The following is a 13,155-nucleotide window of genomic DNA, read 5'->3' on the forward strand; positions in this document are numbered from 1 at the left end:
TTGCTCTGGATGCAGTTTGGAATATCACATATCAGAACTTGGATTTGAGGAAATAGAAGATCTTCTGTGAAATGTTTTTAAATCATTTCAATAGAGTAAAACATATACTGATCCCCTGGAATTACACTGAAACTAGAAATTTAAGTTAACCTTCAAACAGCTAAACTTTACTCAGATTAAGAGTTAAAAACGTATATGTTGTCTATTATCAGATTTTTGTGGTACAAATAAAAAAACAGAATAAAAACAGGTTTTCCTCCATTCTCCTACTCAAACAGCACAAAGTGATGACGCCTTCTCCTGCTGACACTGTATGAGTAACCTAACAATAATGAAAATATCAGCATTTTAACTCAGTTACTGTATTTTCATTTCATTTGTACCACTAAAAAAATAATGTACCATAAAGGATCACATTTTACATGACAGTGTTACACTTACAGGACCTAAGGAATAAAATGGCAGAAAGAAAGAAAAATACACAGGATTTAATATGGTTTTGCAGTGTTTTCTTCCCAGAGATGCGTTTTTATTTACATTTCTATATTAACTTTTATTAAAAATAGCAAGGTTTTATTAAAAGAGAAGTTTGCTCGGAACAGTTTAGAGGAAACAAGAGCAGTCCTCACGTACTTAGGAATACAAACAAAAATGTGTGTTAAGGAGATGACACAGGTTATATATGTAACTAACCAGAGGACAGCATGTGCTTACACACAATGTTTAAGTTTCTTTCCCATTATTTCTTGTGCCAAACAGGTATAGAGGTCTGTCTGGGGGCAAGAATGCACCCGGTTTTTGTACATTCAACAGGCTTCTTCAGACACACAAAGCAAAACCTCAAATTGCATCGAGGGCAAACAACCGATTTACAAAGTATCTTGCTGTGCTCCAACAGTAACCCACAAGTGGGACAGGCACGGACCGAGGGACACACACAGACACCATGATATGAATTTAATGTCATATCTGGGCATTTTTCTAATGTGTCTAGTGACGGGTTGCAGCAGCCATTGTTTTCACAGCGGTCTTTTCGAAGCCGTGCACCCTTCCATTCCTTCAAACACTGCCAGCAGAATTCAAACGGCCGTCCTTTTACTGCTGTGCACACTTTACAGAGGACATTCAAATCTGATCCATTCTCTCTCGTCACAGAAGATCCACATCCAGGACACTACATCGAGACAGATGTGAGACATTTAATACCTGATGAAATGTCTAATTACAATTCTACATTTACAGTAAACATAATATTAAAATGAAACTCTTACCAACTTAGTAGCAATTGTTTGCCTGGCAACGTTGAATTCCATTGTTTTTTGAAAGTACTCCCTTTCTTGAGGGTCCAGCAGAGCCATTTTACAAACCTCTGCAAAAGTCCACTCAGCACTACAACCAGAACCACCACACACAAACCTGCTTTCACCCTTTATTAAATAAGGAGAGGTGAGAGAATGATTAGACTCACATGTTGGAAACAAAACACCAAACAATTTGATGAGTTGTTTGTTTTCCCCTGTAAGTTAGATTAAAAATCATAAATAGTGAAATATTTCATAAAACATCAGAACTGTATTGCTATATGTGGTAATTATTTGATGAAACACACACATGATTATCACAGCTGTAACAGAAAAGCTGTAATTCAAAGCTTCACGGAAGCCTCGCAGAGGGCAGATCAGTCAGCCAGCATGCACAATCAACCATGTTGAAAAAGAAATGTGTGATCTATTAAAGGTTTAATTGCAGAGGCAATTTAACTTTAAAGGATTTAAATTCAACAACTTAAAACAGAGAAGACAGGAGCTGAAAAATTCTGTCCTTTTTATTTATTTCCATGATCACGCAGTAGGATTCTGAGATGCTGAGATAATCTAATTAATTTACAGTTAATTACAATTTGCTCTGTGTGTTGATTTAGGTCAGCGTAGCTTCTTTCTCTCTTTCTCTTTACATGACAGTAAAAGTCACAATCCAGTTCATTACAAAAAATAACGATGATATAATTACCACTGTTTTCAAATTTCTTTATTTATTCACGTAGATGTAACAATGTCCTGTTAAAAATCAATGCAACCCTGCCAACCCTTGTTATTTATTTATATATGTCTGCTTGTTTATTTTAACAAAGCCAACCTTCAGTGGCCTACCTGGTCCAACAACCTGCGACACCAGTTGGTGAGAGAGGTCGGGGTCACAGCGTGACCACAGGACATCTGAGCTCTGAGAGATTTGAAGCCTTCATACAAAACTGAGAACAATCACACACAAGCAAAAAAAAAAATCAATATCACAGGAATAAATGCCGATGCGTTTTGTTTGACCTTGGTTCATGTGAATGCAGGTAAAATTATTTTTATTTTATTACTATCATTATTTTAATATAAGAGTTGAATCTGTTCGATGCCACTTTGAAAAGTGCCCACATGATACTTACAGTCCAAATCATCCTCTCCATCGACAAATTTAAGTGTTTTGTCATGAGGGTTGTAACACCTCTCCTGTGTTGTTGGCACGCTTGGTGGCGCCACACTGCCAAACAACAACAAACAGATCAGAATGAACACTTAACGGTTTCACTTCGAAAAAGAAAATCCACCTGAAGATAAAATAGTGTGTTCGCGGCAGTGTTGCGCAAATTTCGGATACTTGCACACGTTTCGTGTTTCTTCTTAATATAAACTTTTTGATCCGCGGCTTCGTGTTTCAGTATCACTTCGATGTCAGACTGTGACACTGAATGATCACATCGCGCAATTTGCAACAATAGAAGTCCAAACATATGAATCGTTAGCAGTGAAATCAGACCACACATCAGTCAGTAAACCACGCAGAGTGTTACCTGTGGGCCGGGGCCATCGTCGCTCTGTCTGGATACAGCCGAGACACATCTGTCGCGGTGACGAACACCGGAGCAACACCTGACACTGGGTAACGTTTGGCGTATAAGGTGTCGAGCGTCTGACCCATGGTCGCTCTCTTAAAAATAATAGCAAAAAAATAAATAAAAAATCCGTAAAAATTCAGGTTGGTTGTTGTTAGGTTCGTTCTTGCACCGCAGTGCAACATATCATGACTCAAAGCTACAGATCCTTGAATCTGTCACTTCCTAAATACATCTCTCCACCCCTTAGTTTCACACTCCTCCGTCTCTTCCTCTCTCTTGTTGCTGGTGCTGCCGTAGATGGTGCAGAAGCTGCAGCCCTGCAGTTAACATGTCGGATCATTTAACAAAGTTTTGGTGCATCTATTTTTTAAAATATTTTATTTAGCAGTTTTAGTACAGAATATAAATAAAGAACTAATTAAAAAAATATTCCACACAAAAAACAGACAACCATGTTGAGACATTAGAGACTCAAAAAAGAAGAGAAGGTACAGAAACAAAGGATATCCTTCCCAATAGTAGTCATAGTTAATGTAGGAACCCTCAGGTAAACAAATGAATTGGCAAATAACTTTACAGAAAAAGTTGTCATAAAATGTGTTGACATAAAATGTTCTTATAAATGCAGATCGATGTTACACTGGGCCAAAAAAGGCTCCCACATCGTCCCAAATTAGTTTCGAGTGCCAAGTTTATTTAGTCTGAGCTTTTCCAGTTGTAGAACAGACGGCATCTTGTTGAGCCAGTACTCCAAACCTGGTTGGGTAGTTGACTTCCAAGTCAGTAGGATGAGTTTCTTTGCCACCGCCATCCCAGGGTCCACAGCCATCTGGAGATAGAGGGGCAGCTGACGTGACTCTGAGGACCATCCAAATATTGCCAGGTTTTAATTTGGAGAAATGTAACAAGAATATTATTTGAATATTATTTGTGAGCTTCAGCATATATAAATATAAATATAAAATATATATATATATATATATATATATATATATATATATATATATATATATACATCCAGCAGCTCGTCCCTGACTAGTGGTGCTGATGGGAGCTCCACACATTTCCAGCTGCGAACCATTGCCTCAGACTTGGAGGTGCTGATTCTCATGCTATGTAATGAGCTATGTAAAAGCTTGTTTTGAAAATTGTGACTTCAAAAAAAGAAGCTGAAGCTTTTGAGACCTCACACTCCCTGACCTTAAGTGAAAATGTGTGGAAGGATCTTAAAAATACTGCAACTTCTTTAACTGCTCAAACTATGTAATCAGTGACTCACATCACAGTAAAGGTGTTCATTACCTGCACAAACATCGAGAAAATATGTAAATTTAGAAGATCTTAACCTGTAGACAACAACATACTAAGCCGTAGAGATCAAACTTTAATTGCTTTCATAGTGAAACCACATCATCTTTAGACAAATTTAAAGGTTCAGTTTTCCTGGAAATATCTGAACTCTGTTCATTTGGATCCCACCTGTTATCCTTCTCAGGTTTGAGCAGTAAACACAGACACTGACCTCTGCACACACCAGGGAACGTCCCCAAGATTGTTTCGTTTATTTTTCTTTTGTCACTTTCACTTTCTCTCCAGCAGTTACCAGAAGTCATACGACTGCAGATCAGCACTTATATGGTTTTGCTATATGTAATAAAAGGGTTAGTGCTGCTGAGAGTCCAGCTTTATTTATTTTTTTATCACTCTTTTATGAACGTACACCAGGTAGTCAAAGCTGATCCGACTAGTGACGCTGTGTTTCTTGGATTATGACCTGGATTTATTATTTTATTTAGAGAGTTTGGGGGATTATTGTGTTCCTTTTGCCACTGCAATGTTCTGAATGTGCATCAAACTGGATGTTGAAATTACTTAATATGAATGTTTGTACAACAGAACTTATGAATCCACTCAGGGCCACCATTTGGCACATCAACCAGGATGTAAAGAAGCAAAAACCAAACCAAACATTGTTCTGGTTACATATCAAACACATATACAGACAGTTCTAGTTAATAGGTAGTTTCCAGTGTTCAGCTGAATGACGGTGTTTGAAATCATGTTGAAAACCAGATTTGCTTCTACACTCAGAAGCATTATGATGAGCATCGTTTACATGTTTCATCTTTAGTTAAACTTTTTCGTTTACACGTCGACTTCAGTTCCATATTTAAATCTTAGTGTGTATTTTCTGTAATACATTTTCTGCAACCAAACCAATGCAGGCAATGTTCTTCATAATGTATCACTTAACCAGCACTAAGGGGGAGAGCAGAACATTCATGCTTGGAATACAAGCACCTAAGTTTACAATGGTTAACTGATTATCATTGAATCATAGGCCTTCATCATGGTCATCTGAGACAAAAGGCCCAGGTGAGCAACCTGGTGATAGGTCTAGAGGCCTGGGGCAAAAAGTAACACCACCTACATCAGGAAGAGATTGAAGGAGGTGTGGACAAACGGGGAATGAGCAGAGCAGTAGGACTGTGGGAGCATGGAAAAACAGATGTTTTGGCTAAACTGGTAAACCATTATCATCTTGAGAAAGAGTGAGACCCCTTTCTTCCCCTCTAGAAGAGGTTCCTTGGATCATCTTCTCAGCAGCTGCCCACAGCCTCTCCACGATGGCTGCTATCTGTGGCACCATGACCAGGTGCTGAATGCAGTGGGAAAGAGCTTAGCCTCATCTCACAGTCTCAGACTGGCTTTTCTGAGACAAGTATTATATATCATATATCGTAAGTTGGATTTGGGGAAACAGAAATTACTAAAATATTTGCCTCAGCGCAATTCATGCTGTGATTTACATGTAAATAAGTTAACTATGATTTTAAATGATTTAAACAGAGTGAAAAATATACTGATATCCTGGAATCACACCAACAACTAGAAGTTAAAGTTAACCTCTAAACAGCTAAACTTTAATCAGATTAAGAGTTAAATATTTTTATATTGTCTGTTATAAAATGTTTCACTAGAAATGAAAAACAAAGAATGAAAACAGGTTTACCTGCACTCCCCAACCCAACACCACAAAGTGGTGAAGCCTTCTCCTACTGAGACTGTATGAGTAACCTAACAATAATGAAAATATCTGTATTTTAACTCAGTTACTGTATTAATTTAGCTGTCCATTTCTACCATTTTTAAATAATGTATAATGAAATATCACATTTTACATGACAGTGTTCACTTACAGGATCTAAGGAATAAATAAAAATCCACAGGATTTCATTGAACAGTGTTTTGCTGGCTTTCCTTCCCCACAGATACATTTTTATTTACATTTACACATTGACGTTGATTAAACATAACTACTTTGAAAAAAACATATTCTCTAAACAACTTATTATCATGTAGCTAGGACTACAAACAAAATGTGTGGAAATGAGACGTCACAGGTTAATTAAATCTGTAAGCAACCAGAGGACAGCATGTGCACACAGAATGTTTAACCTTATTCTGAATTTATAAATGAATGACATTTTTCAGATTTATCATTACAGTTCAGCATAACACATCTGAAAAGATCATATTTGGTAGTAAATTTCTCACTAATATAACACAATAATTTTTGTTTATAGCCTGATGTTTTTCAAAGCAGAGAATTTAAAACACAACATAGTGAATGTATTTAGAAAAGACACGCTCAGTAAAAATAAAGTGAAACTTAACAGCAGTGTTTCTTTCCCATTATTTCTTTTGCCACACAGGTATAGAGGTCTGTCTGGGGGCAGGAATGCACCGGGTCATCTGACATTTGCCAGAGTGCTTCAGACACACAAAACAAAACGTCCCATTACATCGAGGGCAAACAACTGATGGGCAATACTTCTTGCTGTGCTCCAACAGCAAACCACAGGTGGGACAGGCACGGACAGAGGGACAAACAAGGACTGCAGAATCACACTCATCGTCATCGCCATCGTCATCCTCATCGTCATCGTCATCCTCATCGCCATCCTCATCCTCATCGCCATCCTCATCGTCATCGCCATCCTCATCGTCATCCTCATCGCCATCCTCATCGTCATCCTCATCGTCATCGCCATTGTCATCCTCATCGTCATCCTCATCGTCATCGCCATCCTCATCCTCATCGTCATCCTCATCGCCATCCTCATCCTCATCGTCATCCTCATCCTCATCGCCATCCTCATCCTCATTGCCATCCTCATCGTCATCGCCATCCTCATCGTCATCCTCATCGCCATCCTCATCCTCATCCTCATACTCATACTCATACTGACACAATGTGATATCTGGGCATTTCTTTAGTGTTTCTAGTGATGGGTTGCAGCAGCCACCATTTTCACAGCGGTCCTTTCGAGGCCGTGCACCCTTCCACTCCCTCAAACACTGCCAGCAGAATTCAAACGGCCGTCCTGCTACTGCTGTGCACACTTTACAGAGGACATTCAAATCTGACCCATTCTCTCTCGTCACAGCGAATCCACATCCAGGACACTACATGGAGACAGAGGTGGGACAACATTTTATAAATAGCAAAATGTCTATCAAGTCTAAATTCACAGTATATAATAACATGTTGATGAAACACTTACCAACTTAGTAGTAAGTGTCTGCCTGGCAGCGTTGAATTCCATGGTTTTTTGAAAGTACTCCATTTCTTGAGGGTCCAGAAGAGCCATTTTACAAACCTCTGCAAAAGTCCACTCAGCACTACAACCAGACCCACCACACACAAACCTGCTTTCACCCTTTATTAAATATGGAGAGGTGAGAATTAATAGACTCGCATGTTGGAAACAAAACACTAAACAATTTAAAGATTTTTTTCAGCACGTTATTAACCCTTTCAATCATGAATTATGACAACCTCAATCTGGATTTGTTTCTAAAGTATTTTATTCACTTTTAGTCATGAAAAAAAGATTTTTGAACTTCATTTTTTTAAAACCTGTTCTTTTTCAAATTGTTTTCTTTACATGTCCACTTAGGTGGACAACATACATTTTTACTTATGAATTGGGTATGGAGTGACACATCAGTCCAATGTAGTGATTTATGTGCAAGTATACCATCAACATAAATCCAAGAAAACAGCCTCTGAATTGCTGTCCACTGAAGTGACCACTACGCATGAAAGCGTTAAAACTACAAACACTGAAATATTTCATCATACATCACAACTGTATTGCTAGATGTACAAATAATGTAAATATTTGATTAAACAGAGTTATGATGCTATATTTTGTCTGAAAGCTATTTATGTTCTTTACTCTATAGAAATACTGAAATGATCACAGCTGTAACAGTACAGGTGTAATTCAAAGCTACACTGAGGCCTCACAGAGGGCAGATCAGTCAGCCAACATGCACAGTCACAAAGTTGGAAAAGAAATGTGATGTATTACAGGTTGAATTGCAGAGGCAATTCAACCTAATTGATTTAAACGCTACAAGTTACAATAGAGAAGACAGAAGCTGAACATTTCTGACTGTTTTATATCCCTGAGAGCACAGCAGGTTTCTGCTTAGAGAAGTTCATGAATTTACAGAGCAGTGAGCTGCTCTGTGTTGATTTCAGTCAGCGTAGCTTCTTTCTCATCTACATGAAAGCAAACATTACAATCCAATTCACGACAACAAAAAATGATGACATATTGGACCCTGTTTTCATTATTGTTTATTTATTCGAGCTCATAACATTGTCCTGTTACAAATCAACACAATCCTGCATGACACTGTTATTTATTTACTTGTTTGCTTGTTTATTTTAACAAAGACAACCTTTAGTGGCCTACCTGGTCCAACAACCTGCGACACCAGTTGGTGAGAGAGGTCGGGGTCACAGCGTGACCACAGGACATCTGAGCTCTGCGAGATTTGAAGTCTTCACACAAAACTGAGAACAATCACACAGAAGCAAACAATCAGTGTTACACGTGAATAAATGCTGATGAGTTTTATTTAACATTAGTTAGTGTGAATATGGGTAAAACTGTTTTCTTTTATTTTTATCATTATTTATATTTTGGATTTGAATTTGTTGGGCATCACTTTGAAAAGTGCCCACATGATACTTACAGTCCAAATCATCTTCTCCATCAACAAATTTAAGTGTTTGGTCACAAAAGTCGTAACACTTCTCCTGTTTTGGTGGCACGCTTGGGGGCGTCACACTGCGAAACAAAAAAAACGAGATCAAAATGAACACTTCTGATTTCACACAGTTTCTTCTTAACATAAAGTTTGTGATCAGCGGTTTTGTGTTTCAGTATCACCAGTGGCGGTCCTAGCCTGTCTGGCGCCCTGGGCGAACACTCCAATTTCCTTAGGGATTAATAAAGTATTCTGATTCTGATTGTTTCAGGATGACCTGCCATTATCCAATGACACATCTGCTTACCTGTATCTTTTGCTCATTTCTCCTCCTCTTCTTTTCTCTTTTTTCTAAACTGAGGACCTGATGGCTTTGAACTTTCCTTGTCCATCTTGGTTTTAACTTTGCACTCCAGTATGAACACCCATCCCCCATCCTGAGAATCATCACAACATAACCTAACAGACCTACACCTTAGTTCACAAATTCACTTTGGTTTATTTCTGGGATTTCACACAACCCAGGATTCAAATCATGAACACATAATGGGCTTGGATTTACAGCATTATGAATGAAATGTGCTCTAATTGGAAGCAGCCGGGGATCCTCCCATTTCGACAGGTTGTGTGTGAGACATTAAATCACCAAAGTATAAAATATACATTTTGAATTGTTATTGATCCCTTCACCCCGAGTCCTAAAGTGTGTATTTATTTTCTTACTCTTCTTATATTTATTGTTTGTTTACTTGCCCTGTTGTAACTGGAGCCTCGTCCTCTTGTCTCTCTCGTCTGGACTGTATGTAGCGGAGATGACAATAAAGTTTACTTTGACTTCAGCAGCAAGCAGGCGCACCGAGGGCTCTCGTGCTCACTTTTCGCGTATAGAATTTCGAAAAAACATCGGTGCAAATTATAAGTCTGTATCATGATGTCTGCTGTTTTTGTGTTTGTTGGTTTGTTTTTATTTTGTTTTATTTTGTGAGATGGTTATTAGACGCTTCTCCAGCCAGCGAGAGAATCTCCCGCCGCCCCGCCCTCTCCTCCCTGTGCCGCAAGCAGCACGCCTATGCCATTTCCAAACTGCGCTGGCATGGCGTCGGGGCAGCATGAGTACGAGCAATTTTATTTATTTATTTATTTTTATTATTATTTTTTGCCGATGCCCGTGATGCCGCCCCCCACGATGCCGCCCCGGGCAACCGCCCGTGTCGCCCGTATCAAAAACCGTGAGTATCACTGTGATGTCAGACTGTGACACTGAACGATCACATCGCGAAGTGTACAACAATAGAATAAGTCAGTGAAATCAGAGCAGCAGATGTAACACACACAACAGTGAGTGAACCACGTGTTACCCGTGCTGCAGAGGCGGGAATACTGGGTCCATCGTCGCTCTGTCCACGGGGAACTCTGGATATAGGCGACAGACATCTGGCACGTTGATGAACGAAGCAAAACTTGAATCTGGGTAAGGTGAAGGCACACGTGCGGTCCGGTTGAACATCTGGCTTGGATATACAGCGATGGACTGAGAGTAGCTTTGGTCTGCGCTGAATGTACGCAGCGATGCTCCTCCCTCTCTCTCTATTCGCCCCGTGTGTGTGTGTTTCAGGGCCGTACCTCTGAATGACTAAAAGAAACTTCGGCTTTTAGATTCTTAGAGATTCTTGAATATGTCACTTTCTGATTACGTCTCCCCACCCCTTTATTTTCACCCTCTTCTTCTCTCTTGTTGCTGATGCTGCTGTGGACGGTGAAGAAGAAGCAGCCCTACATTGTGGGTCCATTTGACACATTTGTCACAGCTATTTTTAGTTTATTTTCTTTTTAGGTGTCAGCTTTTCAGCTCCACCTTTTCGCCACTTGTTTCCACACTAAACTCTGTTCTACAAGGTGCACCAGCGCACAGAGAAGAGGAGGTTGTGTTTGCATAAAGAGATCTTATCGGACAATACACTGTCGATAATGAAAATGAACGAATCAGCACACAGAGCAAATTCCCGGTATGCCGGATTACCACTCCAGCCCTGGGTCCACATTAAATAATACATTAAATTTGTAATTATTATTGTTCAGGTTTAGAATCAAGTCAAAATTTCGAGATTAAACTCGAAATGCTTTTCAAGGAAAATAGTAAAAAAAAATTGTTTCAAGTCAAACCACTGCCCCACGCTTCTATATACTCTACAAAATGCCTGGTGTAGATGGGTTAGTTAACTCAGTTACTAACTCAGTTACTTTTTAGAAGTACTTTTTAAGTATCTTGCCCAACACTGCTCCTGAGGTGGATGGGGCTTTCTCTCCCTTGGCCGATGGTAGGGAGATGACTGTGGAGGGCAACCAGTCTGTAGGAACAGACTAGCAGGGCAGCAAATATGACATTGTGTGTCTAATTCCTGCTGCTTTAACAAGGGCAGTCTTTCTTGCCGGGATGCATTAGAAGTAAATCAGTCCAAAGTTTCCCATAGACCTTGACTGTGCTCCTTCCTCCAGTCAGGGTTGCTTCATTTCCTTGGCTACTGCTGCTGCTGTGTGAATGTGTACAAGTTTCTCAACATATCTGCAGCCTAGTCTCAGGTCATAGTCCTGAAGATATGCAGATGAGTGTATTTGACCTAACTGCTTCAGGCTGGAAGGAAAATGGTTGCATGTTCAAAGGTTTCTCTCATTCTAGGAAATTATACCACATCTTGTTTGAATCACCAATATTGAATACTACTTGCAGGTAGCGGTATATGTAAGTGGATCTCTGAAAGGATGACTTCCTGGCCTATCGGTTAGAATACACTGCAGTGTGTCAAAATACAGTGTGAGAATTTATTCATGATCCAGCATTTGCTCTAGCACAATATCAGCAGTAGGAATGACTGTGAGAGAAGCAATTCGGCAGACTCCCCACACAAGATTTCTCTGATACAGTCTACTTCAGCATGCATCCTCACTACTAATCTTCCAGTGGATGCCTGAAGCATGCTCAGAAGATCGGTCTTTCCAACATTCTTCTTTGTGGAATTATTTTAGAGGTTAGGTTATATGTGCGATAGGACACATTATTTAAGGTTTAGTATTCTTGAACTGGTTGAAATTGACCTTTGGTAATAGAAACTAGGTTTCTAAAATTAGCTCCCCAGGTATGCTGCTGTTTTGGAAATGATGTCATGGGTAGTCAGAGCCACTCACTTGTCACATGACTGCATCAGGATGCTCATTAGATGTCACTTGAATGGACCTTGATCACAACTCTGATTGTAAAAGCTGCCAGTCAGGAAAGGATGTCAGAAAAAAAAAGAATCTTTTCAAAAAAGTAGGTCAAATATTTACTTATATTGTTAAAATCTGTAGATTTAGTTTGTTTTTCATTGTTTTTGTTGTCAGCTTCAGTTTGTTTTGTGCTGAAGTATGTGCTCAGGCAGGCTGTGGTAAAGAGCCATAGAAAACTCAAATTGTATCCCACTGCTTCCACCAGTATAATGCCAGCACCTTTGTTAAACTGGTCTGCATTATGATACCAAAAATAAGTATTATTCAAACAGTGAAATGCTGAAGCACTTGAAATTTATTTATTTATTATTATTTATTTAGAATTTCCAAAACATCCTTGTTAAAATTTTACTCTCTCCAATAACCACTCTGCAGTTTACAGGGGTTCCCCTTCCTCGAAGAACCTAAGCACTACAAGTGATTACACCACAGCACACTGAAAAAACACACTACACAGACATGAAAGATCAACCGTGGAAATCACAGCAAATAAAGAGGCCACATCCTGGCCAATAACATTAATTGAGAGAAGGCCCCTAAAAACTTAACGGTTAATGAGCCTGTATTGCCAGATCAATGTCACTGAAACAAAACAGAATAGGCAATTAGACACTAAACAAGATGGATAACTTAACTCACCTGATCTTCGACAAGGCCCCACCCCCGGGTCTGGATACTGGCACCCGTACAGCAACACGGGAAACGCTCACCTACCTGGCTCTCTTCACTGTCGATAATGCTAAAGGTTGTAAAATTTATTTAAAATCCTCTGAGTTTGATCAAAGTTTTGAACAGCTGTAAAACAGGATGTTTCAGTTTAAGAGTTGTTTTCAATAAATTGCATTCTCAAAAAAATGTTTTGTCTCACTCCCATTTCTTTCTGTTGCATGTTGAAGCTCTTCTTGGAAAGATAGAACAAAATTAGATTTTTTTCC

The 13,155-nt window shown here is 39.2% G+C and overlaps 2 protein-coding genes across 2 annotated transcripts; both read right to left on the reverse strand.

The window, feature by feature from the left end:
- Positions 1 to 739: 739 nt before the first annotated feature.
- On the reverse strand, positions 740 to 3,069 carry LOC146636474 (uncharacterized). Its single transcript, XM_085350831.1, has 5 exons — positions 2,843 to 3,069; positions 2,438 to 2,532; positions 2,151 to 2,251; positions 1,272 to 1,427; positions 740 to 1,174 (listed from the first exon to the last, which is right to left on the reverse strand). The coding sequence occupies exons 1-5, from the start codon at positions 3,067 to 3,069 to the stop codon at positions 740 to 742; spliced, it is 1,014 nt and encodes a 337-aa protein (XP_085206957.1).
- Positions 3,070 to 6,583: 3,514 nt separating this feature from the next.
- On the reverse strand, positions 6,584 to 10,478 carry LOC146636475 (uncharacterized). Its single transcript, XM_085350832.1, has 6 exons — positions 10,315 to 10,478; positions 8,942 to 9,036; positions 8,659 to 8,759; positions 7,456 to 7,611; positions 6,950 to 7,357; positions 6,584 to 6,817 (listed from the first exon to the last, which is right to left on the reverse strand). Exons 1-6 carry the CDS (start codon positions 10,461 to 10,463, stop codon positions 6,584 to 6,586), a joined length of 1,143 nt encoding a protein of 380 aa, XP_085206958.1. The 5' UTR covers positions 10,464 to 10,478.
- Positions 10,479 to 13,155: the final 2,677 nt, after the last annotated feature.

Source organism: Diplotaxodon limnothrissa, linkage group LG3 (genome assembly GCF_057381915.1).
Source record: "Diplotaxodon limnothrissa isolate DT_005_m linkage group LG3, D_limnothrissa_male_GT1.1, whole genome shotgun sequence".
In the NCBI taxonomy this organism is placed as follows: Eukaryota; Metazoa; Chordata; class Actinopteri; order Cichliformes; family Cichlidae; genus Diplotaxodon; species Diplotaxodon limnothrissa.